The 23,825-nt window shown below is 36.2% G+C and overlaps 2 protein-coding genes across 11 annotated transcripts; one reads left to right on the top strand and one right to left on the bottom strand.

The window, feature by feature from the left end:
* Positions 1-1,722: 1,722 nt before the first annotated feature.
* LOC112764900 (probable zinc metalloprotease EGY2, chloroplastic) lies at positions 1,723-6,901 on the top strand. Of its 10 annotated transcripts, XM_072223615.1 has the most exons (15): positions 1,723-1,838; positions 1,943-2,142; positions 2,258-2,324; positions 2,564-2,633; positions 3,134-3,262; positions 3,542-3,670; positions 3,937-3,979; positions 4,083-4,193; positions 4,274-4,348; positions 4,446-4,551; positions 4,653-4,746; positions 5,255-5,408; positions 5,741-5,948; positions 6,140-6,300; positions 6,439-6,901. In XM_072223615.1, the coding sequence occupies exons 6-15, from the start codon at positions 3,609-3,611 to the stop codon at positions 6,685-6,687; spliced, it is 1,263 nt and encodes a 420-aa protein (XP_072079716.1). In that variant the 5' UTR covers positions 1,723-1,838; positions 1,943-2,142; positions 2,258-2,324; positions 2,564-2,633; positions 3,134-3,262; positions 3,542-3,608; the 3' UTR covers positions 6,688-6,901. The 10 variants fall into 10 exon arrangements, with proteins under 10 accessions (XP_072079716.1, XP_072079715.1, XP_072079717.1 ...); XM_072223614.1 differs by lacking the exon at positions 2,564-2,633; XM_072223616.1 differs by lacking the exon at positions 2,564-2,633 and having other exon boundaries at positions 3,937-3,987.
* Positions 6,902-10,324: 3,423 nt separating this feature from the next.
* LOC140180485 (uncharacterized) lies at positions 10,325-11,131 on the bottom strand. Its single transcript, XM_072221684.1, has one exon. It carries the CDS (start codon positions 11,129-11,131, stop codon positions 10,325-10,327), a length of 807 nt encoding a protein of 268 aa, XP_072077785.1.
* Between the last annotated feature and the right edge of the window lie 12,694 nt (positions 11,132-23,825).

Below are 23,825 nucleotides of genomic sequence, written 5' to 3'. Positions count from 1 at the left end.
TAATTTTTTTATTTTTTTAATATATATATATATATATATATATATTCAGTGACGAATCCAGAAAATTTATGTTGAGGGGGCAAAAATAATATACATTACTATCAAAAGATATATTAATCTAAATTCAAAAAAATAAAAATGCACATTAATTATTCGAATAAAAAAAAGTCAAAAATTACATATAATAAAATAGAAGAAAATATATTTTTTAAAATATTTTTTTATTATTATTTCTATAAATAAAAAATATATATTCTAAATTAGTAAATTGATCAATTGACTTTAGAAATTTATATACAACATAATTACATATAATAAAATAGAACGAAAGATAAACAAATAAATAATAAAGATCACTAAATTGAGAATAAAATAAAATATATAAATTTATAAAGAGAATAAAAAATTAGATTAATACCTAAACTATAATGGCTTGAATTATAATTTGTAATTGAAAATATCAAAAAGAGAAACAATGAAATTGAAAGATACATAGAGTCATAAAGAGTTATATTAAAAAAATAGAAAACTTAAAAATTTACCTTTTGATGAAGAAAAGATGACCACTAGAAAAGGAATATAAAAAGAATGTTGAAACTAAGAAGATGATTTAAAAGAATAAAGGAGTGATGACGACTGAGATTTGAGAATGAGAGAAGACTAAATTTGATTATGTTAACTAATAGTCAAAATGATAAAAAGATAAAGTGGATGAGACTTTAAATAATTGGACTAAATTTATTTGTAATGGGGTCATTTAAAATTTAAAATGGGGCATATTACATATGTATATATATTTTTTTTATAAGAGTGGGGGCAAATGCCCCCCTAATTCACTACCTGGGTCCGTCCCTATATATAAAATTTATAGTTAAATAAAATATAATTGATTTAAAAATGAGTGACTTTAAAATTAAAATTAATTGAATATAAATAAAGTAAAAAATTGCTATATGTATTATAATTTGGATATATGTTAGCAAGAAGCAATGTAACTTGGTGGTGTGAATGTTCTTCTTGTAATCTTGGAGTTAGAAGTACCAATCCCATGACAACCATTTTTTAAAATTTTCCAAAAATGGACTGGCAGAATCTAGATGTATCGTAGCTTTGCCTTCAGTTGGAATTAAACGGTTCGATTCGGTTTGATTTTTACTCGATTTGGTCAGTTCTGACCAGTCCAATATGAGTTTAACCGATTTATTCTGATTCTCTATTTTAAACGGTCCTGACCTTAGACCGAATCGATATAGAATTTTGTTTGCTAATTTTTTAATTGAACCAATTGATTCGGTCCATTTTAATTACTATGGATACAACTTTCTTCTTTGGTTGTCTATTGGAATGACGCATTCGGTCTCAATTTTATTACAAAACACTTTTTTCTTACCTACAAGCAATGGTGTTTAAACTTTAAAGTATTCAACGTTTAATAAGTGGAAAACTATAATATTGTATCGAACTTCGTGAAATTAAAATACAAGATACTGATGTAATTAGAGATCATATTTTACTTTTTTAATTGTTAAAAAAATTGAGGGATCCACTCTCATGTAAGTGCAGACATAACACAAGCTAAAAGCAAGCAGCGTTAAATATTCGCACACCTTGCAAGTTACATGCCTCAATAAATAAATAAATACAATTAAAACAGAAATATGAAAAAAAAAATGAAATCTCAATCCATAATCTTCTTACGTGTCAACTCCTGATTGGTTACCCAAAACTTCTCCCGCTTACCTATGTCCTCGAAGCACGAGAAAAAAAAAAGATCTTTTCGCGGTAACTACAAAAAAAGGGGGATAGCTTGTCTTCTCTTCTCTTCTCTGCTATTCATAGTACTAAATATACTATCGATTTTCACTATCTAATTCTAATACTTAAATTCAATCTTTCTTTTCAATTTCTCATTCTAATGAAGCTAGGTTTTCATCTTAATTAGGTAACTTCACCTATCTCTCTGAACGAAAAAACCATGAACTTCTCGGCGGCACCGTCAGCCACTTTTCGCGGGAATCTCGTTCCCTCCTCGCGCTGCGCCACTTGCTTTGAATTCAATCTTCGTTGTCAACTTCCTTCCTCCATTGGTTTTCGCCGCTCTCTACGGCGTTGGAGTTCCTTCAAGCTGAGCTCGAGCTTCAGGTAGCGGCTTTGCTTTCCATTCTCAGTGGAATTTGCGTTTTATTTGTTTATTTGTTTATTTTTTCTGAATTATTACTGATTCTGCTTCGCGTGGCGATGTTATTTTGGAATAAAGAGGGAAGAGACGAATTGCTTGTAGTGTTACTGAGCCACATTCAGATCCCGAGGGTGACAATGAGGAGGTACTTTCAGTTTGCTTTGGTACTATATCTGTTGGAGAATTTGTGAGTTGGTTAATTTGTTGTAACTGTCAGGTTAGTTAGAAATCAGAAGTTAGTTATAGTTAGTTAGTTTGTTTCAAATTTTGACAATTTGCTGCACTATATCTATTAGACTAGCATCTGTTATAACAGTTATTTTAGTTTCAGAAGTTAGTGTCAATTAGTTTCAAATTCTGATCATTGGTATCTTTTTTTTTTAGTTTAAAGATTCTTAGTAATATTCTTTTCAACTTCCTCTACTTCACTGTTGACTTCATCTTCAGGAATCAGGTTGGTTCTCTTTAGGCTCTTCAAAATGAAGTTTGTCTTGCTATGGATTCTTTCTAGTTATGTTAGGACTTGGCTTATTTGGAATTTTGCAAAATTGCATGGATGCCTTTATGAACCAAGCCAATTGAATTTGGATAAAGTTGAAATTTTGATAATGAAATATAGGTTTTCACATTAGTACGATATGATAATAGTAATTTTCTGTGCTATCTAAGATCTGAATTCTCAAATGATTTTCTGAATGATATAAAACTATAAATTAAATTTTATGCTTATCATAGCAGCGGCCAAACATGCAAAACATTTCATTTGGAATGTGAATATTTCAACAAATTAGATGTCAATCTTATTGGGTCGTTTATGTTTTTTATTTTTTATTGTTTTTTTAGTTGACCATTCACACAAAAACATTGTAGGAAGAATGGTCGTCGCTTCTTAGCTTTGCGTGCTGCCATTTACTTTTTCCTCAATAACATTTAATTTTTTTCAATTTTCCTTAGGAAAAAAAAGAACATAAAACTGGAGAAACACAACCTTTGCAAGATTCCTTTGAGCAAAGTAGTCCTCAGTCTGAAGATGTAGAACAGCTAAATAGTTTTAGTGAAAATAAGGATCAAAGTGATGTGCAGGTAATGTTTGACTTATTTATTTTTTGTTGCTTTAAATTTGGCAATTTGGTCCTAAATGGTTACATTTCCATAGTTTGTGTATATTCTATTTTCTTTAGTCATTATTTTCTGTCTTTTTAAAAACTGCTCAAAGGACTGTTAGTCATGTATATAGTGTACTCAATAATCCATTTGAAAAATTGAGTTTATTATCTAGTCCACTCATGATGTATGCAACAGGCTAATTTTGTTTTAGGCACTATTAAATATAATTCTGTTCCCTCTCTGTTTCTCCAACAGTAACTGTTGAAGGAGCAGGAAAATTAATTGATCATGAAGGATTCTGGTCGCCACCTGAATGTAGAAAATGTGTATAGCTATTGTCTATGTTATCTGGTATAATTTGTGGAAACCAAAGCATTTATGGAGGTACTTACTTTTGTTAGTCTCATTATACGACTAGTTGCTTGCCGTTTAGCATTTTAAGCATCTGGCTGACAGTCTAATAATAGTTCAGGAATATAACAGTCTCCTATTCCCCAAAAATTTGAACTTCCATCATCAGATTTGGTGTTAGTTGTAAAGAAAGAAATAGAAAGAGGAAAACTCCATCATTTTCATTTGGAGTGACAGGCATTGTATCCTCCAGCCCTGCTTTTGCTGATCTCTTATTCTTTGGATTTGTGATGTAACAGAGTGTGGATACCATTGAAGTTGCCAGTGGATCACCACTGCCAGGTGTGAAGGTGATTACATAATATGTTTAATACTTCCTGCATTAAAAGAGGCATACTTGTTTTTTCAACCCATTTTCTGCATTTCCGTTCTTTGTTCTAAACAGCCTCAGCAACTGGATGATGCAATAAAAATTCCCAAGGAAACTATTGAAATTCTTAAGAACCAAGTATTTGGATTTGATACCTTTTTTGTGACAAGCCAAGATCCTTATGAGGTGTGCATCGATCTTTCCTCCTTTTCTGTTTGCGCACGAAAATGTTCTTGTTGTTTTACGATCTTTTGTTTGTCTGCTAGGGTGGGGTGTTGTTTAAAGGAAATCTACGAGGGCAAGCTTCTAAAAGTTATGATAAGATATCAAAAAGGATGCAAGTATGTTACTTCGATATATATATTGTTTTCTGTAATTTGGTTAGGTGGATGTGCTACCAGTTCCGTAACTACAATTCTGCATATTTTTTTGTTTTAGGAAAAATTCGGAGATGAATACAAACTTTTCCTGCTGGTCAATCCTGAGGATGATAAGCCAGTTGCTGTAGTGGTTCCAAGAACAACCTTACAACCTGAGACAACTGGTACACTTATCTTGTGGCTGCAGAAAAAGTGGATTTTTTTTTTTGGAGAAAATGAAGTTAGAGATAATTATTTGAACTTCTGGTGTTAACTGTCTTTGCAGCGGTACCTGAATGGTTTGCTGCTGGAGCTTTTGGACTTGTTACTGTGTTTACGTTATTGCTTCGCAATGTTCCTGCTTTGCAATCTAATTTATTGTGAGCAATTTTCTTTCTCCTTAATTTGCCACATTATATTCTTTAAACTCTTTAAGTTTAAATTTAGTATACGACAACTGTTTTCTTTGTTTCCTTTACTGACCTAGCGTACTTTATTCCATCCTCAGAACAGGTTTTACTAGTAAAAATGTTGGGTACGAAATTATTTATCTTTTTTTTAGTTGTTATTTTCTTAATAGGTTGTTCTTAATAAATACCTTGGCTTTTGACGAATTCTTATTCATTTCTGATGTAATATTTCATAAACTTTTTTCAGAAATTCTCTAGTTGCTGACATCAGTTTATCACATAGATGCTTCAGTTTTTCTTGCACTTTTAATCCTATAGTGTAAATTTTGTTTTATGCATATTTTTGAGGTATTAAAACTGCCAATTGCCGCATAAATCTGGATTGGTTAATAGCCTCCAATTGCTGCATAAAGATTTTTGTTAATTAGCTAGTTTTGCATTGCGATTTTTCACCCAAATGATGTTATTAATATTCCAGATCAACTTTTGACAATCTGAACTTGTTAAAGGATGGCTTGCCTGGGGCCGCTGTTACTGCTCTCATTCTGGGTATACATGAACTTGGCCACTTTTTAGTTGCCCAGAACATTGGTGTTAAGCTTGGGGTTCCATTCTTTGTTCCTAGCTGGCAGGTTGTATGATACAAATCTGTATCTGTTAAATCTTCTTTTAAATATGTTTCTCCTTAGTTTCTTTATTTAGCTGACATTGATTTAGTCCACCATATTCTCTGCCTACTCCCTGTAATATGTATTCCTTAAATCATTCAGAGTATGCATACTTGTGTAGAGCATTGATTTACGTATTGTTAATTAAGTATCCATTTGATCATGCATCTCATCTTGAAACAATTTATCTGTGTGTTTGTCTTGGCAAATGTTAAGTAAATGTACTCTTTATACGTACACTTTCTATGCTCTTCTATAGTATTGTACAAAAATTCTTATGAGTAATTTGGTGGCAGATAGGCTCTTTTGGTGCTATTACAAGGATAAGAAACATCGTATCCAATCGTGAAGATCTGCTAAAGCTTGCTGCTGCTGGACCAATAGCTGGCTTTTCCTTGGGTTTTCTGCTTCTGCTTTTAGGTTTTGTCTTACCTCCAAGTGATGGTCTTGGCGTTGTTGTTGATGCCTCTGTATTTCACGAGTCATTTCTTGCTGGCGGCATTGGTAAGACCATGAACTTTAGATAGGCAAGCAGAAAAAGATTTGATGAATTGTGCGTGCATTCATTTGTAGGTTGTAGCAATAATCAGATGAGCCTTTCTTTTTCTCCCTAGCTATGTCAACAAATTAAAGTTATTAGTCCCATAACTGAATAATATATCATTGACAACACTGACAATTTTTTCCCCCTTTAGCAAAGCTGCTTCTTGGTGAGGTGCTCAAGGACGGCACGCCAATCTCCGTCAATCCTCTTGTGATTTGGGCATGGGCAGGGCTTCTTATTAATGCCATCAATAGCATTCCTGCCGGAGAGCTTGATGGAGGGAGAATATCTTTTGCCATATGGGGAAGAAAGGTATCAAATCACTTTTAGTAATTTCCTTTGAACTAGAAAATATTTGAGCGAAACTTGTTTTGCAAGTATCATAAAGAGTTATACGATCAATTAGATCTAATTGCTCTTCAATGTTGCTAATGTAAGTGTATTTGGCAGGCGTCAGTTCGCTTGACAGGATTTTCGATTGTGTTGCTTGGACTCTCGTCTCTGATTGATGATGTAGCATTCTACTGGGTAGTTCTCATATTTTTCTTGCAACGAGGTCCAATTTCTCCTCTCTCTGAAGAAATAAGTGATCCTGATCAGAAGTATGTTGCGTTTGGAATAACAGTTTTGCTCTTAGGCTTGTTGGTGTGCTTGCCTTATCCTTTTCCATTTACAGATGAAACACTAGCAAGTTTCTAGCAATAATGGCCACGTAACTCTGGCAGCACTGCTAGAGAGTGTTCGTGCATGAAAGTTTTGAAAAATTGAGTGTACACTATAGGATTGTCAATGAATCGTAACCGTTAACGTCCGTTCAAACATATACTTCTCAAGATATCAAACATCATTGTTCCACACGTCCCCCTTTGTAATTCATGGAATTCGTTTATACAAGGACGTTTTCTTTTTTTTCTTTTTTTTTTTTCCCTCAATGTTTTCGACTTTTCTCCTCTGTTGGCCCCTTATGTAATTCCTGTTTTGATTTTTCAATGGTTTAAAGGTTGGCGGATTCTTCGTGTAGAAGCCACTGTCTTGCTATATATGTATACGGTGTCTGCTTTCTTATTGTGACAAGTGTGTATGCTAGGGAACCAGAGGTAACATTTTGCAGTGGATGTTCAAATGCAACAGCTCACGTGATCGATTAGCAACATCTCCAAATCTAATTGAGGGTTTAGATGGGTTAATTAAGGTGAGATGGTAGTGGGACTGTGTTTAGTTTTTTTTCTTTTTTTTTTTTTGTTAGATTGTTAACAGGGAAAAACAAGTAAACTTGGTTATAGTGGCTTCGCGACAATATGGTATGACATATTGAGATGCAATCATGGTATATACGTTCCAAAAAAAAAAAAGACGTTTAAATTTACTCAACTGACCTTATAATATTTTTGGTAGAATGAGGCGAAGCGAAACAAAACAAATCTATATCATGGGAATCATATCCACTCTCACAAGAGACGAGTTGGTGGGCGGCACCAGGCAAGGAACGCGGAATACATTGGAAGAGTTGGGATAAGATAGCTTTTTTTTTTGGAAAGAAATAGCTCAACATTTTAGTAGAGCAAGTACATATAGACTAGGTGCATAATTTACAACAACTCCTATGTCATCTCCGGCATAGCCATCGACAACGTGAGTTATTTATCATACCATTGTATAGCACATGTAAACGCTTGATCCACACAATCTGCAACTCCTGTTGTTTTACTCTGAAATATAGCTTCATTCTGTCTTAGCCAAATAATCCATATTACTGAGAAAAATCTCACTATCCAACTCTTACATTGTTCTTTTTTACTGGCATATATCTCCAACTCTCAAAGTGATCTTTTAAATTACCTGGAGCAGTCCACTCCTGTCCAAACGATGAGATCCATGCACGCTACACCTTCCAAGAGAACTCGCAAGTAACAAATAAGTGTTGGATATTTTCAACATCCTTCTTGCACAACACGCACAAGTTATCGTTCTGTTGTAGGATTCCCAGTCTACTTAGTCGATCCTTTGTGTTGACCCTCTCTACCAAAACAAACCACGCGAACAACTCGACCAGGGGTGGAACTAACCCTTTCCAAATTTCCTTTGTGAATCCATAGCTCAGAATCTCCTCATCCAAGGTCTCTTCCTGCAAAACCTGCACAAATAAGTTAGTAGAATAAATTCCTTCTTTATCAAACCTCCACACCACTCTATCTTGCACATCTGTTATTAATCTAACAGAATGCAAGACTTGTAGCAGCTGGTCCAATATATCGGTCTCCCATTGGCGTAATTCTCTCCTCCATTGGAAGTGCCACACCCACTGTATCCCATCCCAGAACCCACAATCTCCAATTACTGATCCTTGTTGGTTTGAAATCAAGAAGAGTCTCGGAAAGGAGTCTTTCAGCTTTCCCACTTGGAGCCATGTATCCTCCCATAATTTGGTGTATCTACCATTTCCTACTTCCATAGCAAGGCCATCAATCATCTTCTGCCTGACATGTTGCTCCTTTATTTGTACTTGACATATGTCTCTCCACGGGCCTCCTCGCTTTGATAATGCCTGAGTTGACAACAAATGATTCGGATTCAAATTATTGCAGGAGCACACAATCTTCTTCCACAGAGGACATTCTTTCTTTGAGAATCGCCACCACCATTTAAACAGTAAAGCAGTGTTACAGACTACTGCATCGCCCACACCCAACCCTCCTAGCTTCTTTGGAGCCTGGACCATCTCCCACTTCACGAGAGCCATACCCGGTCTTCCATCATCCTTTCCCCAGAAGAACCTCCTTTGCAAGGAAATGATTCTACGTGAAACCGTGTTTGGCATCTTATACAAGCTCAGGTAGTATATAGGTAGACTGTTGATCACCGACTTGATGAGCACTAGCTTTCCCGCCTTACTAAGCACCTTTGCTTTCCACAAGCTCAGTTTCTCCTCCACCTTATCCAAAACCGGCTTCAAAGTTTTCACCAACCGTGGATTTGCTCCCAGGTTAATGCCAAGACACCTCACCGGTAAAGCTGCCTCCTGGCACCCTAGTAGTTGACACATCCGGCTGACCCACTCCTGGCTGCAATTTACTGGTATTAAGTTGGACTTTTCAAAATTAATGCTCAATCCAGACATAATTTCAAAGCACCTCAGTAGTCTCTGATAGTTTCTCAATGTATTCTCTTCCGGCGGACAGAATAATATAGTGTCATCAGCAAATTGTAGGTGTGACAACTCTATATTATCCCTCCCGACTAAGAGTGGAGAAATCCGACCGTTCCTTACTGCCTTTCCAATAATCCTGTTAAGCACATCGACCACTAGGACAAACAAAAAAGGCGATAATGGGTCGCCTTGCCGTAGGCCCCTCTCCATCTTGAAAGGTTTCGACGGTGACCCATTAACCAGAATGGATATAGATGCCGAGCTAACACACTCCCTAATCCATGACCTCCATGTTCTACCGAAGCCCATCTTCTCTAATACAGTATCGACAAAACACCATTTAACTCTATCATAGGCTTTATGGAAGTCCAGTTTGATAATTACTGATGCCTTCTTTTTCTGTTTTAACCATTGCACCATTTCACATGCAATTAAGGCTCCATCATGTATCTTCCTCCCCTTCACAAAGGCAGTCTGTGATTCCCCAACCAAACCTGGCATCACGCTCCTCATTCTTCGAGTCAACAATTTAGAAATAACTTTATATACACAGCCAACCATGCTGATAGGTCTGAGATCTTTAATCTCCTTTGCCCCAATGAATTTCGGCACCAACGCTACCCATGTGACATTAGATTCTTCTGGTAGTCTTGCTGTCTCAAAAAAACTTATCACAGATGAAGTGAATTCCGTTCCTATCTCGTTCCAGCACTGTTTTATAAAATTCATGTTGTATCCATCACTTCATAGAGCCTTAGAAGATTCGCAATCACACACTGCCTCTTTCACTTCCTCCACTGATGGTAGTACCTCTAAGCCTTCCGCTTCTTCCCTCTCTAATCGATTGACTAATCCATCCTTGAAGCTCACACTTGGAGAACATTCCTGGTGGTACAGACATTTATAAAAATCACTGATAGCAATTTTGATCCTTGCTTGATTTCTCACTAGCCTCCCATTAATCTCCAAGGATTCAATACGGTTATTCCTTCTTCTTGCCGAAGCAATATTGTGGAAATATTTCGTGTTCCTATCCATCTTTTGAGCATGTCGAGATCTTGACATTTGCTTCCAGTGAACATCTTGTCTCACATACCACTTTTCACAGCATCTCACTAATGCCCTTCTCCTTGCCTCCATTGTCCCATCATAGTGTCCGCTATTAACCATATCATCCACCTTCTTTATTTATTCCTCAAATCTCTTTATCCTCTCAGTCATGTCCCCAAAGTGCTGCTTATGCCATCTGCGTATCGGTACAGACAGTGCTTTCATCTTCTCTAAGAATTGTATGTTACCTAATTCCTTCCATTCTTCATTCACCATTCTAAGAAACCCTTCATGTGTGAACCACAAGTCCAGACTTCGGAATGGTCTTGGTCCAGCAAATTTCGTGTTGTCTTCCATGATTAAAGGGCAATGATCCGATAAGCCTCTCGGGCCCCCCTTTAGACAAGTCTCTGGGTATGCCTCAAGCCACCCCAAAGAAACTAGGCTCCGGTTAATATGACTGCATGACTGTCCCCTGAACCATGTATACTTTCGATCATTTAGTGGCAAATCAATCAACTCCATGTCATTTATCCATGTTCTAAAATCTTCCGCAGACGCCGATAGACTTGTCGCTCCTTTTCTTTCTTCCAAGTGCAAAATTTCATTAAAATCCCCCAAATAACAAAAAGGCACCTGACACAGTCCTGTAATATAACTCAGTTCTTCCCACACGGAGCTCTTCTCAGTTCTCATATGCGGACCATACACTAAGCATATAACACAATGAAAATTATCTTTTACCACAACTCCTTCAACACACATCCATCTATCACCTTTATAACAGTTAGTAAGCTTGAAAACAGTTTCATCCCATATTAATAATAACCCTCTAGAAGCTCCAGTTGAATTTACAAACTCCCAACCCGCACTGTCACTTTTCCAGATACGAACTACATCATACTTAGTCACCATCTCTTTCTTTGTTTCTACCAAACCTAACATTTCTAACCTAAACTTATTTTTAAAATTTTTTAGCATGCTAATTTTTGCAGCACCTCTCAACCCCCTTATATTCCAAGAACTTAAAATCATTGATCAAGTTTATTGCACACCTATTTTGGATTTTTTGGCCGGCTCCTTCGAGCTTTTGCTTTCTGCTTCGCCTGTCGTCGCTTCTCCGCAATTACTTCATTTTGCTCCTGCAAAATAGCCATGATATCCTCCTCATCACTATACTGAGCACCTGACTCTATTGCCAGCTTCCAAGCTTCTTTGTTTTCAGCCATTTCCTCACCCCAACTAGGTCTTTGTTCTTTGCGTGTTATTTTATCATCACCATCCGAACCAGCCGCCGTCTCTGATCCTAATTCTGTACCATGTTCGTTGTCATCCTCTTGGCAATTCCTATTACCCTGTGCACCGCCCTCCGTCAATGTTTCCCCTTCCTCCAGTCTCAAGTCTGCCGTGCTTCAAAAACGACTCTCTTCCTCTGGTGTATTGTCTCTGCTGACTCTGCCATCATCCATACAATGCACTGCATCTTCTATAGCGCTCTTCATTCTCGTCACCTCCATGTTACAGTACATCCCTTGTGCCTGTGCTTGTTCTGCATTTATACCAATTATACCCCCAGCCATCACCTCCCGCGTCCTCCCCTCTCGATCACACAGCTGCCCTCATCCTCCTACTATATGGCGTTGCGATCCATCCCCTGCGCCGCACTTGTTTCCGGGCTCCACCTGCAATCTATCCCCGCTCACAAGGCGTTCTCCTTGCAGGGTTATCGCATCGGAGGGTTCCTTAGCTTCTTGCGTTGGCTGACCATATCCGTCCTCCCACCCAGTCATCCCGTCGCACTTCCCACTCCCTCTTGGAATCGACGCTTGAGGAGCAGACTCGGGTAGATGGCGCACTCCATGCCGGGTCAAGATGGAACCCGGTTCTGGCCCTACCCGGTTACGCAACCCTGCAGCAGCTGTTTGCAGCCCGGCCCCATCCTTCACCAAGGGTCCAAGTCCTATTGCAACTTTGTTGGGCCTGTTAGCTAACAGCCCATTCTCTTTGCTTGTAGCCTCATATAATTGGTTCCCAAAATAACGGTCCTCATAATAATTGGATACTGTATTTTCGGAGTCAATCTCCTCATTAATAGCAAAGGATCCCCGAGAATCCTGTCTCACGTTTAATGCTGTACGATTTGCATCTCCAATCTTAATTTTTGAATTCTTGTGATTCCACTCATTCAAATAATTTACCATCCTACCCTTATCTTGTTTTTCAGACCTATTTTCCACCGCCATAAACACTGCCGCCATGTCCCCACCAACGATCCTCCGATCACCACCACGATCGACCGTGCTGCCAGTGTTACCAGCTCCTAATTTCTGCACGTCTTCTCAATTTCTGTGTCTATCTTCTGTATTATTTTTTCGCTTACCGAAACATTCTTCTCGATACCCCTCTCCACCCACTTCTCGTACCATTACGTCAAACCCACTCATACCTATTGTAACGTGTAACCATTCGTTAATCATGTCGAAGGCACACGTATCAATCAGAACTCTTCCTGCACTAAATGAGTTACACGATTCTGTCAGATTATCACATTCCACCACCTCACCCCACTGTTCTCCTATCCTGCAAAAAGTGTCTCTTGACCATGCACGTAATGGAACACCATAGCACTCCAACCAAACTCTTCTAGGCTCGCTCTTCTCAGTCTCGTCCCATCTCCATACCGTATGAAAACTATGAGTAAAAAAGATGGAGGTTTGGGTTTTAAAGATTTCCATGTTCAGAATTTAGCTCACTTGGCCAAGCAAGCATGGAGGATCGTAGAAAACCCAGAGTCTCTGTGGGTAAAATTTGTGAAAGCAATATACTTTCCAGATTGCTCTTTTTGGGAGGCTCAAAGGAACGCAAAAACATCCTGGATGTGGAGTAGTATTCTAGAGGGGAGGGACTTTCTGAGGAGGAACGGTTGATGGAATATCGGGAATGGGAGGAAAGTAAAGGTGTGGGAAGATAACTGGATTATTGGTTCCAAGAAAATTCAAGATGAACAACATAGGGAGGTGCAATTTGTTAGTGAACTAATGGATCCAGGGGAAGGATGGAATTCTAGGAAGATCAGTTCTATCTTCAGTTCAGAGTTAAAAGAGAAGATCATTAAAACTCCTATTAGCTTATTAGATAGAGAGGATTGGTTGGTGTGGCCATATACTTTGGATGGATCCTACTCTATTAAGTCGGGCTATTATGTGGCAAAAAAGGAACAAATGGGAGTGAAGGGAGGAGAAGCGTCCACAAGCAGTGACCTAAAGGAATTATGGGCAGAAATTTGGAAGATTAAAGCTCCTCAAAAAATAAAGACATTTGTATGAAAACCTGCACATAATATTATTCCAGTGAATGAGAACCTATTCAAGAGAAGAATTGCTAAGAGTACTATGTGTCAAATTTGTAACCTAGAAATTGAAAGCACAGAGCATGCTATTCTATTGTGTCCTTGGACGAGAGCTGCCTGGTTCGGCACCCAGTGCCAGAAATGCCCAACTATGGATACAATTTCATCATATGGAAAGTGGATTCTCAAATGTATACAGGAAATCAGACGAAGTGTAAAAAATAGGGCAAGATGTTTTGATCAGCAGGATAGCCTTTCTTAGTTGGAAAATATGGAAAACTAGAAACGAAGCAGTGTTTCAAAAAATAGGAATCAATCCAGCCAGCACAATTCACAGAGCAAAAATGGCAGAGATACATTTCATAGAAACAACACAGGATAGGCAGATAGAGAATAAACAACTAGTAAAAAGAAAAAGTAGAACCATTACCTCGAGACCTCCCCCAGAGCCTTGGATAAAGGCTAATGTTGATGCATCCTTTAAAGCAACAACAGGGACAGGAGCCACTACAGTGACAATCAGAGACAGCACAGAAAATCTTGTAATTGGGGAATCAACAAAAATTATGGCGGGTTCTAGTCTAGCAGCAGAAGCTTTAGCAATCAGGCAGGCCATTATTCCATCAAAAAACATGAAGATGAAGAAGGTGTTAATAGAATCAGATAATATAATGCTAGTGCAAACATTAAAATAAAAAAGCAGAATAGGTGAAATTGATCCTATTTTACTGGATATTTTTGAACTCACAAGAGGAAAAATCGAATTTGGCTTCACATGGACTCCAAGAGAAGGAAATTGGTTGGCTCACAAAGTTGCAGCATTGGAGGCTATGGGAACGCTGGAGAGATCGTGGATCATCAGACCACCTTCAGAAATAATTGTACAGATGCACAAAGATGCACCCTGCAAGTTGGAATAGCATAATTATAAAGAAAGAGCATCGACGAACAGAAGTGCAGCAAGGGCAGGAAAAGAGAGAAGACGGCAAAGCGCGGAATCGAAATAACAACTCAGCAGGTTATTAGGCGTGGTATCAATGCAACCTCCGATGAAAGACGAGGGTGGCAACTGATACCAAGTTGAAGAAGGAGAAGAATGTGTTAGGAAATTATTTTAATTTCCTAATTTGTTTGTGGGCAATACATATATTAATTGTAATCACAAATTATGCTATTTCACTATAAATGACTTATATAATGATGATCTCATTTATTGTTATAAATACTAATTGAATAAGTCATTATTACTTTTGATTTGGAATTAAATGAGAATAAAACTAGATATTATCTTTTGTTCCTTAGATAATTATCTTTTTGGATTTTAGATATATTATATTTTGGGTTTTAGATACTATTTTATTTGGGTTTAAGTAGGGATGGCAAAATTCCCCGAGACGCGGGGATCCCTGCGGGGACTGCCCCGAATGGGGATCCGATTGTGGGGAATTTTCCCCGTGGGGATGGGGACGGGGGACAAAATTCCCCCGAAGCAGGCGTGGGGACCCGAGCGGGGATCCCCGCCCCGTCCCCGCTATTCCCCGAAATTTATGAATTCCTTGAATTATCCTTAATAGTTTATTTCTCATATATGTTTTTTAGTCATTTCTCACACACACATATATAGAAACCCAAAACTCCTAATCTTTATTTGCATAACCCTTCTTCAATTCAGAGATCCCTAAGGCTGTCCATACTCCATCTAACCTCTCTGCAGCCACCCCCTCGTCACCCTTCTCACCGAATCGTCACACCTCACCGTGCCATCACCCTTATCGCGTCGTAATTTCTATTTGCGGCATTCTTTTTTATAACTCTGCCGTCGTGTCCATTCTCCTCTCTGTTGCCACGTCTCTTACCTTGTCCACTGCTTTGTCCTTTGACTCGTCGTTGCGTCCCCATATTGCGTTATTTCGAGAGAAGTCACCATCGTATCATTTAGACTTTTTGTATAAAATCTTGCAGTTTTTGTATAAGATAGATACTTGCAGCTCTATTCATATGGAAATTAATAATTAGTTAGAACTATTATGTAGATGGGGAATGGGGTCCCCGCGGGGAATGGGGCCCCGTGGAGAATGGGGATGGGGAGCAATATTCCCCCACGGCGGGGAATGGGGCGGGGATGGGGAGCAAATCTGAGGGCGGGGATGGGGAGCAGGGAGGCATCCCCCGCCCCCGCCCTGCCCCATTGACATCCCTAGGTTTAAGGGTTTAATGGGTGCCATGCTCAAATATAAATAGACTTTCAGGGTTTCGGTCCCCAATATACCAAAGCCACCTTTATTACTCTTTCCCCATCAAAAGAGTTGCAGTTCAGCCTCCTAGGAATACAGAAGGTTTTGGTTGAGGAAGATCGAAAGAACCACAAGATCCAAACTCTTCCAATCGTATGATTCATGTTTATGAATTCAGGTACGCTTCCGCATTATGATATATATATTTTTGGTGATTCAATATGGATGATCTGAATCATTAAAATTAATTTATTCCAACAAGTGGTATCAGAACCATCCATAATTAAATCATCGAAAATATTCGATTTTATTTTAATGGATCAATATATATACATATGCGTTGTTCATCCGAAATTGTTGCGCAAATTATTCCCATTATGTGTCTGCATCAATACGTATATATACGCATTATATATATATATATAAAACGTATTCCAGTATACTATTTTGGTTCGATATATATATATATATATATATGTTACGCATATGTATATTATTGGATGATATATACGTATATAACATGTAATTATTATTATTATTATTATTATTATTTTTTACGTTAATGTTGTCTCGGTTACATATATATATACGGTCAAATAGATATTTTTTATCATGTGTTTTTCGTATATTTTTGTATCTGTATATAATTGGCATTTAGTTGTGTGCCATTAATTTGGTACAAAATTAATTGATTATCTTTTTAGGATATAAGAATTAATATGTATATGTTATTTATGTGAATATTAATCGATCTAAAAGGAAATTTATATTTGGCCAAGTTATATATATATATATATATATATATATATATTAATAATATTTGAATAATAGAAAATATTATTTTGTTGTTACATAAGAAAATTAGTAACAATTTGGATTAGTATACCTATCTATTTTATAAAAATTTGGTTTTGGAATAAATTAATTGCACATTATGCTGCCAAAGTAGCCTCTTTTGTGAAAATTAATTTATTCAAAACATAAGGAATATGGTGTTATGTAATTCATGCGAATATTGATCGGCCCAAAGGAAGGTCTATATTTGGCCGAATTACATACACATATTGATGGTAAATACATATTTGGGTAACTAATTAAGAATAAAGTAATGCTTATTATTTATGCGAACAATAATCGGCCCAAAGGAAGTTTATTGTTTGGCCAAATAATAAGCATTGTACACTTTTGTTTATTTTCTATTAATTATGCGGTCAATAATCGGCCCAAAGGAAGGTTATTGTTTGGCCAATTAATAGAAAATATATGCGGTAATAAATAGGTTGCGAAGTTTAAGTTTCCATGTGCGCATTAAGTCGGTCCAAAGAAAGGCTTAATGTGTGACAGGAATTTTGACAATATTTGATTACTGCAATGAGAGGATCACTTACAGTTAATTTTTCTATCCAAAGATTGAAAATTAATGTTGTGCTGGATATCTCAATATGAATTTTTACCCATTAATTAACTAATATTTACTGCATGTTATTTTATTCTAATCCAGAAACTATGGCTTTAGCTACCAATGTTTCTGCGCAAATTAGCAGTATTCCTATGCTGAATGGTTCAAACTTTAAAGTTTGGAAAGATATCGTGGAGATTGTCCTCGGTTGTATGGATCTAGATATAGCTCTTCGAGAGGAGAAACCCACTTCCACTCCGGAAAACCTCAATGAGGTTAAAATAGAGAAGTGGGAGAGATCCAATCGAATGAGCATTATGATCATGAAACGCTCAATTCCTGAGGCGTTTCGGGGCTCAATTACTGAGGATAAAGATGCCAAACAGTTCTTAAAGGATGTTGAGAAATTCTTTACTAAGAAATTCAGTGCTCACATGGCTTTATCTTCTCAGTATAAAAGAAAGCGTGATACTACTGCGGATACGCCTTCTCAGCAGAAAAAGGCTAAGAAACAGGATCAAGTTTCAACCTGTTTCTTATGTAAGAAGGTGGGACACATGAAGAAGGATTGTACCAAATATGCCACATGGCGTGTAAAGAAAGGTATAATTCTTACTTTTGTTTGTTCTGAGGCTAGTTTAAGTTATGCACCTGTTGATACTTGGTGGGTAGATTCTGTTACTACTACTCATGTAAGTGTTATTATGCAGGGTTGCCTGTGGAGCCGACTGCCAAGTGATGCTGAAAGATACATCTACGTGGCAGACGGCAATATAGTTGCAGTCGAAGCTATAGGAACCTTTAGATTATGTTCCACGAGTGGATTTTACTTGGATTTATTAGAGACATTTTATGTACCGTCATTTAGACGAAATTTGGTTTCTGTTTCTCGTTTGGACAAATTAGGTTATTTTTGTTCGTTCGGAGAAAATAAAGTCAATCTCTTCTATAATTCGAATAATATTTGCTCTGGTCATTTGGTGGATAATCTATATAGGCTTGACTTAAATTTCTATAATAATGAAATACTGCAAACAGGTACAAAACAAAAACTAAATGAGAATTCGGCATCATTATGGCACAAACGCCTAGGTCACATCTCTAAACAGAGAATTCAGAGGCTCGTGTCGGATGAAATTCTTGGACATCTAAATTTGGCGGACTTTGAAGTCTACATTGAGTGCATAAAGGGGAAAAGGACAAACGAAAGGAAATTAGGTGCCGAGAGAGCTAAAGATGTCTTAGAACTGATACATACCGATATATGTGGTCCATTCCCTACTGTCTCTTGGAATGGACAACGGTACTTTATTACGTTCATAGATGATTACTCTCGTTATGGGTATCTATATTTAATTCATGAAAAGTGTCAAGCCTTGGATGTTTTCAAGTCTTTCAAAGCTGAAGTTGAACTTCAACTTAGAAAGAAAATTAAAACTGTCAAATCTGATCGTGGTGGTGAATACTACGGAAGATATGACGGTTCAGGTGAGCAACGTCCCGGGCCTTTTGCTCTTTTCCTAGAGGAGTGTGGTATTGTTCCGCAATACACCATGTCAGGCAAACCTAGCATGAATGGTGTTGCAGAGCGAAGGAACCGAACTCTTAAGGACATAGTGAGAAGTATGATTAGTCATTCTTCCTTGCCTGAATCACTCTGGGGAGAAGCCTTAAAGACCGCAGTGTACATCCTTAATAGGGTGCCAAGCAAAGCAGTTAACAAAACCCCATATGAAATTTGGACTGGGAAAAGGCCTAGTATAAAGCATTTGCATATTTGGGGATGTCCAGCTGAGGCGCGACCTTATAGGCCGCATGAAAGAAAATTGGACTCAAGGACAATTAGTTGCTACTTTGTTGGTTACGCTGAGTGTTCACGGGGGTACAAGTTTTACAATCCTGCATCAAGGTCTATTTTGAGACGGAAAATGCGAGATTTCTTGAGGATGTTGAGTTTGGGTGGGAAGGGAATATTAGGAATGTTGCTTTTGATGAGGATTCTGTAACTGACAATGATCAGGTCCTTGTGCCTATTGTTGTTCAAGATACAGTTATAGTACAAGAGTAAAATGAGAATCCTGTTGTAAATCCAGCTACAGTACAAGAGAACAATGAGAATATTGTTGTTGCTCAAGATACTGCTACAGTACAGGAAAATAATGAGAATCCTCCTCAAACCCCAACCCATATAGCAAGCTCAACAACCTCAAGAAGTGTCATTAAGGAGATTCAATAGAAAAAGGAGAAATCTATCTATGGTCTCAAACAAGCTTCCCGTCAATGGTATCACAAGTTTCATAAAGTCATTATCTCATACAGTTTTGAGGTAAATATTATAGATGAATGTGTATACCGCAAGTTCAGTGGGAGTAAATACATTTTTTTTGGCCTTATATGTTGATGACATTCTACTTGCCAGCAACGATATAGGCTTGTTGCATGAAACTAAGCAATTTCTATCGAACAAATTCGAAATGAAAGATATTGGTGATGCCACTTTTGTATTAGGAATTGAGATACTAAGAGATTACTCTCAAGGTATTCTTGGATTGTCACAAAAGAACTATATCGAAAAGATTTTAAGTAGATATGTCATATAAAGTTATAGACCAATGGACACACCCGTGGTTAAAGGAGACAAGTGTAGTCTCAAGCAATACCCCAAAATGATCTTAAGAAGACAACAATGTATGATAAACCTTATGCATCAGCATTAGAAAATTTAATGTATGCTCAAGTCTACATACATCCCGATATATAATTTATAGTGGGAGTGTTGGGTAGATACTTGAGCAATCCAGATATGGATCATTGGATAGCTGCTAAACGCATAATACGTTATCTAAAGAGAACAAAGGATTACATGCTTATTTATCGGAGATCAGAAAATTTGGAGATCATTAGGTACTCTGATTCTGATTTCATGGCATATGGTTGCGAAACTTTGTCACTGAGTTTCGTATAGTAGATGACATTGAACGGTCATTAAAGATATTTTGTGACAATAAGTCAGCAGTAATATACTCCAATAACAATAAGAGCTTGATAAAATCGAAGCATACAGACATTAAGCTCTTAGTTGTCAAGGAGAAAGGTTAAGAAAAACAGATTTCCATAGGACATATAGGAACAAAGTATATACTAGCAGACCCATGAACCAAGGGATTGATCCCCCAAAGTCTTTCATGAGCATACTGCTCGGATGGGTATCAATATTTGTGATGCCTTGGTTTAGTGGGAGTTTATGCTATATGTCCTATGACAGATATTGAGTTATTTTTTTCTGCAGAATTAAGTTGATGGTTTATTTCATGTTATGTGAAATGTTCATTTTGCAATATTTGTATTGTGTTTGATCTCAATAAAGTTGGACCAGCTGGAAATAAACATGTATGAGATCACTTGGCATGTAATTTCCATATTACTCATCCAAATTTGATCTATGTCGCTAAGTATATTAGGATGGTGATTGGCGTGGTTTAGTCACGGCATTTAATGTGATAAAAGTTGCGGTAGTTCCATATCTAATGTATGAGACGGACCAGATTGTTAAAGTAATGAGAGAAATAGCATTCAGATGCGCGCATAAAGTTTATAAGGTGTGATTATGTCAAGAAAGAATATATGTATAGCCCAAGTGGGAGATTGTTAGAAAATTATTTTAATTTCCTAATTTGTTTGTGGGCAATACATATATTAATTGTAATCACAAATTATGCTATTTCACTATAAATGACTTATATAATGATGATCTCATTTATTGTTATAAATACTAATTGAATAAGTCATTATTACTTTTGATTTGGAATTAAATGAGAATAAAACCAGATATTATCTTTTGTTCCTTAGATAATTATCTTTTTGGATTTTAGATATATTATATTTTGGGCTTTAGATACTATTTTATTTGGGTTTAAGGGTTTAATGGGTGCTATGCTCAAATATAAATAGACTTTCAGGGTTTCGGTCCCCAATATACCAAAGCCACCTTTATTACTCTTTCCCCATCAAAAGAGTTGCAGTTCAGCCTCCTAGGAATACAGAAGGCTTTGGTTGAGGAAGATCGAAAGAACCACAAGATCCAAACTCTTCCAATCGTATGATTCATGTTTATGAATTCAGGTACGCTTCCGCATTATGATATATATATTTTTGGTAATTCAATATGGATGATCTGGGTCATTAAAATTAATTTATTCCAACAGAATGGCGTTGTCATTAGGAGAGGTTGGAGAAAGAGATCGTGCGGCAAGAGTTTGGAGAACCCACCGTGGGAGTTGGCTAATTTGAATATGCCATGGAAATTGATTCAACAAAAAATTCAAGGAGAGAAGCGAGAGTTGGTTTCAAATAGATTGGGAGGATCTAGATGGATTTAGGTTTTAGGTGGGTTGTCTTGTTAGGCTTATAGCCCATAACCAAAAAAAAAAAAAAGTTAACCTGTGTGACTGTGCACTAAGGTCACAAGTTAAAATTGTTAATAATAAAATTTTTTAAATGATTTATTTTAATAAATACACAATAAATACATTAAAATTTTAAATTTTGCATCGTTTTATAAAGACTTTTTTAATTGGTAACTTTATCAACTAAATCCTAAAATATATTAGAGTTATAAAATTAAAAATACATTTAAAAAGTTATCCAAGACTAGCATAATATATGATACTTTTTTGGTACAAGCATAATATATGATACTAATAATTTTCTTTTAATTACTTTATTTATTTGTTCTCTCTCATCACTTATTCCAAAGATGATTAGAGTAGTGTTAATTAATAAAAATAAATATATATAAGAATGAAAGTAAAAGTAGTATATCACACTAATTTACTAAATGAAACTTATTTGTGAATAGTGTTAATAATTGATAATACTTATTTAAAAATAGAGAAAATATATTTATTGGATTTGAGATTTATTTTAATTTTTGAAAATACAAACCCTAAACAATTGTTTATTATCACAGAGAAAGAGAGAATATTAGAAATCAACGTATTTAATAAAAATAAATAGAAGATTAATTAATAATAATATTAGCTCAAATACAAAATAAATATAAAGAATATCAATAATCTAAACAATATTTTTTTATTATCACAAAACAAGAATCAAATTGAGGTTTAATTCGCTTCTCACACTTGTCAGTTGTCAAGCTGCTTCACTATTTGAATTTGCATTCACTATTTGAATTTGCATGGAATTTCTATTACCACCGAGAAACTACTAGGAATAGATACCCTTTCATTTTTTTACAACAAAAAATGTTCTCACTAGCGATATTCTTAACCAATAACAATTTAAGAAAGAGCTAAGAAGCTGGAACATTATTTCTTATATTTTATATTTGCTAAAATTTTAAACAGTTATTTCCAAGATTTAGCTATTCAAAGTATTAAATTTTCATAATTTAATAAAATTTGATTCCCATTATAAAAGCTGGAAACATCTTATATACAAAATTTCTAATATGTCATTCAATTATTGTATTTATTGTGTTCTGGAAATATCTTGCATTATTATATGAATTAATATTTTTTTTATTAAACCCAAAAGAAGATTATATCACAGAAATAACACGAAGTAAAGCAACCCTTCTACAGTCATCATCTAAGATTAGTTTGAGAATATGAGATAATGATTGATCGATGAAATGGTACCCAGGCTTTGAATTCAAATTCTCCTTTGTTAGAAGATCAACTCTTCTATTCCCTTTCTTATAGGTGTGCTTTATGCTAATGTTCCAATCTCTTCTGTCTTCTCATCAACCAAGAAATTTTCCTGACAATAGATTTGTAATTGGCTGATTTTTTTTTTTTTTTTTTGTGGAATTATAAACTGACCAAAAGAGAATTGACAAACAAACATGCCAGTTTAATTATGGCAAAAGCAAAATAGTTTATTTTATTTAAAAACATTAACGGCCTATATGATAAACCCATCTTTTTGTCTTAAAAAAAAAACCCAAACTTAGAAGCCCATGATTATGTTAAATAATTACCACTAATACCCCATATTAACATATCCGTATAATACTCTCATCATGTGAAGCATACTGTAGCAAGCCTGGAGCAAACATTGATTTTGTCTCTAGTGGGACACTCATTACCCAATAAGATCATACGTATACTACATTTCTACATCTGTAGAAAGATAATAATTTTTATACCTAACAAGAGTTCACTGTGAAATATAAGCGCTAACCCCATCATCAAATTCTTGTTTTATTTATTGATAGCAAGTTCAATAGGATATCTTGTTAGGTGATTCCGAGAGATAATTATAATAGATAATTTTTTTATTAGATAGTTTGGACAACTTTCAATCTTAGAAGTTGATATATTAAGATATTATATATTACTATTCAATCAAAATTGTAACTTTAAACTTGGATCCTTTTTGGTGTAGGTTATGCCTGTCAAACCTATACCATGTCTAGCTACAGAACGGAATATTAACCAAAAACTCTTTTTTATTTTTTCTCTCGACGATGGTGCTATATTCACTGACCGAAACCTCATGAGAGAGGGGTTTGTGAGAGGAGGAGCTGCCAAACCACATGGTCCTAGGAAAACGGCCAGAGCGAAAGGTGACATCTTGCATCGCAACTCAAAGAAGGTGAGGAAAACGGAACAAGATATGGAGTTCTCTGGAACT

Source organism: Arachis hypogaea, chromosome 17 (genome assembly GCF_003086295.3).
Source record: "Arachis hypogaea cultivar Tifrunner chromosome 17, arahy.Tifrunner.gnm2.J5K5, whole genome shotgun sequence".
NCBI classification, from domain to species: domain Eukaryota; kingdom Viridiplantae; phylum Streptophyta; class Magnoliopsida; order Fabales; family Fabaceae; genus Arachis; species Arachis hypogaea.
This window is presented reverse-complemented; position numbering and strand designations above follow the sequence as displayed.

Bases quoted from the DNA above. Each gene is read 5' to 3' on its own strand.
- LOC112764900 (XM_072223611.1), top strand. From the start codon at position 1,743: ATGTCCTCGAAGCACGAGAAAAAAAAAAGATCTTTTCGCGGTAACTAC. The intron at 3,988-4,082 runs GTGATTACATAA...TGTTCTAAACAG, and splicing joins CACCACTGCCAGGTGTGAAG to CCTCAGCAACTGGATGATGC. The intron at 4,552-4,652 runs GTACACTTATCT...CTGTCTTTGCAG, and splicing joins CTTACAACCTGAGACAACTG to CGGTACCTGAATGGTTTGCT.
- LOC140180485 (XM_072221684.1), bottom strand. From the start codon at position 11,131: ATGTTAGGTTTGGTAGAAACAAAGAAAGAGATGGTGACTAAGTATGAT.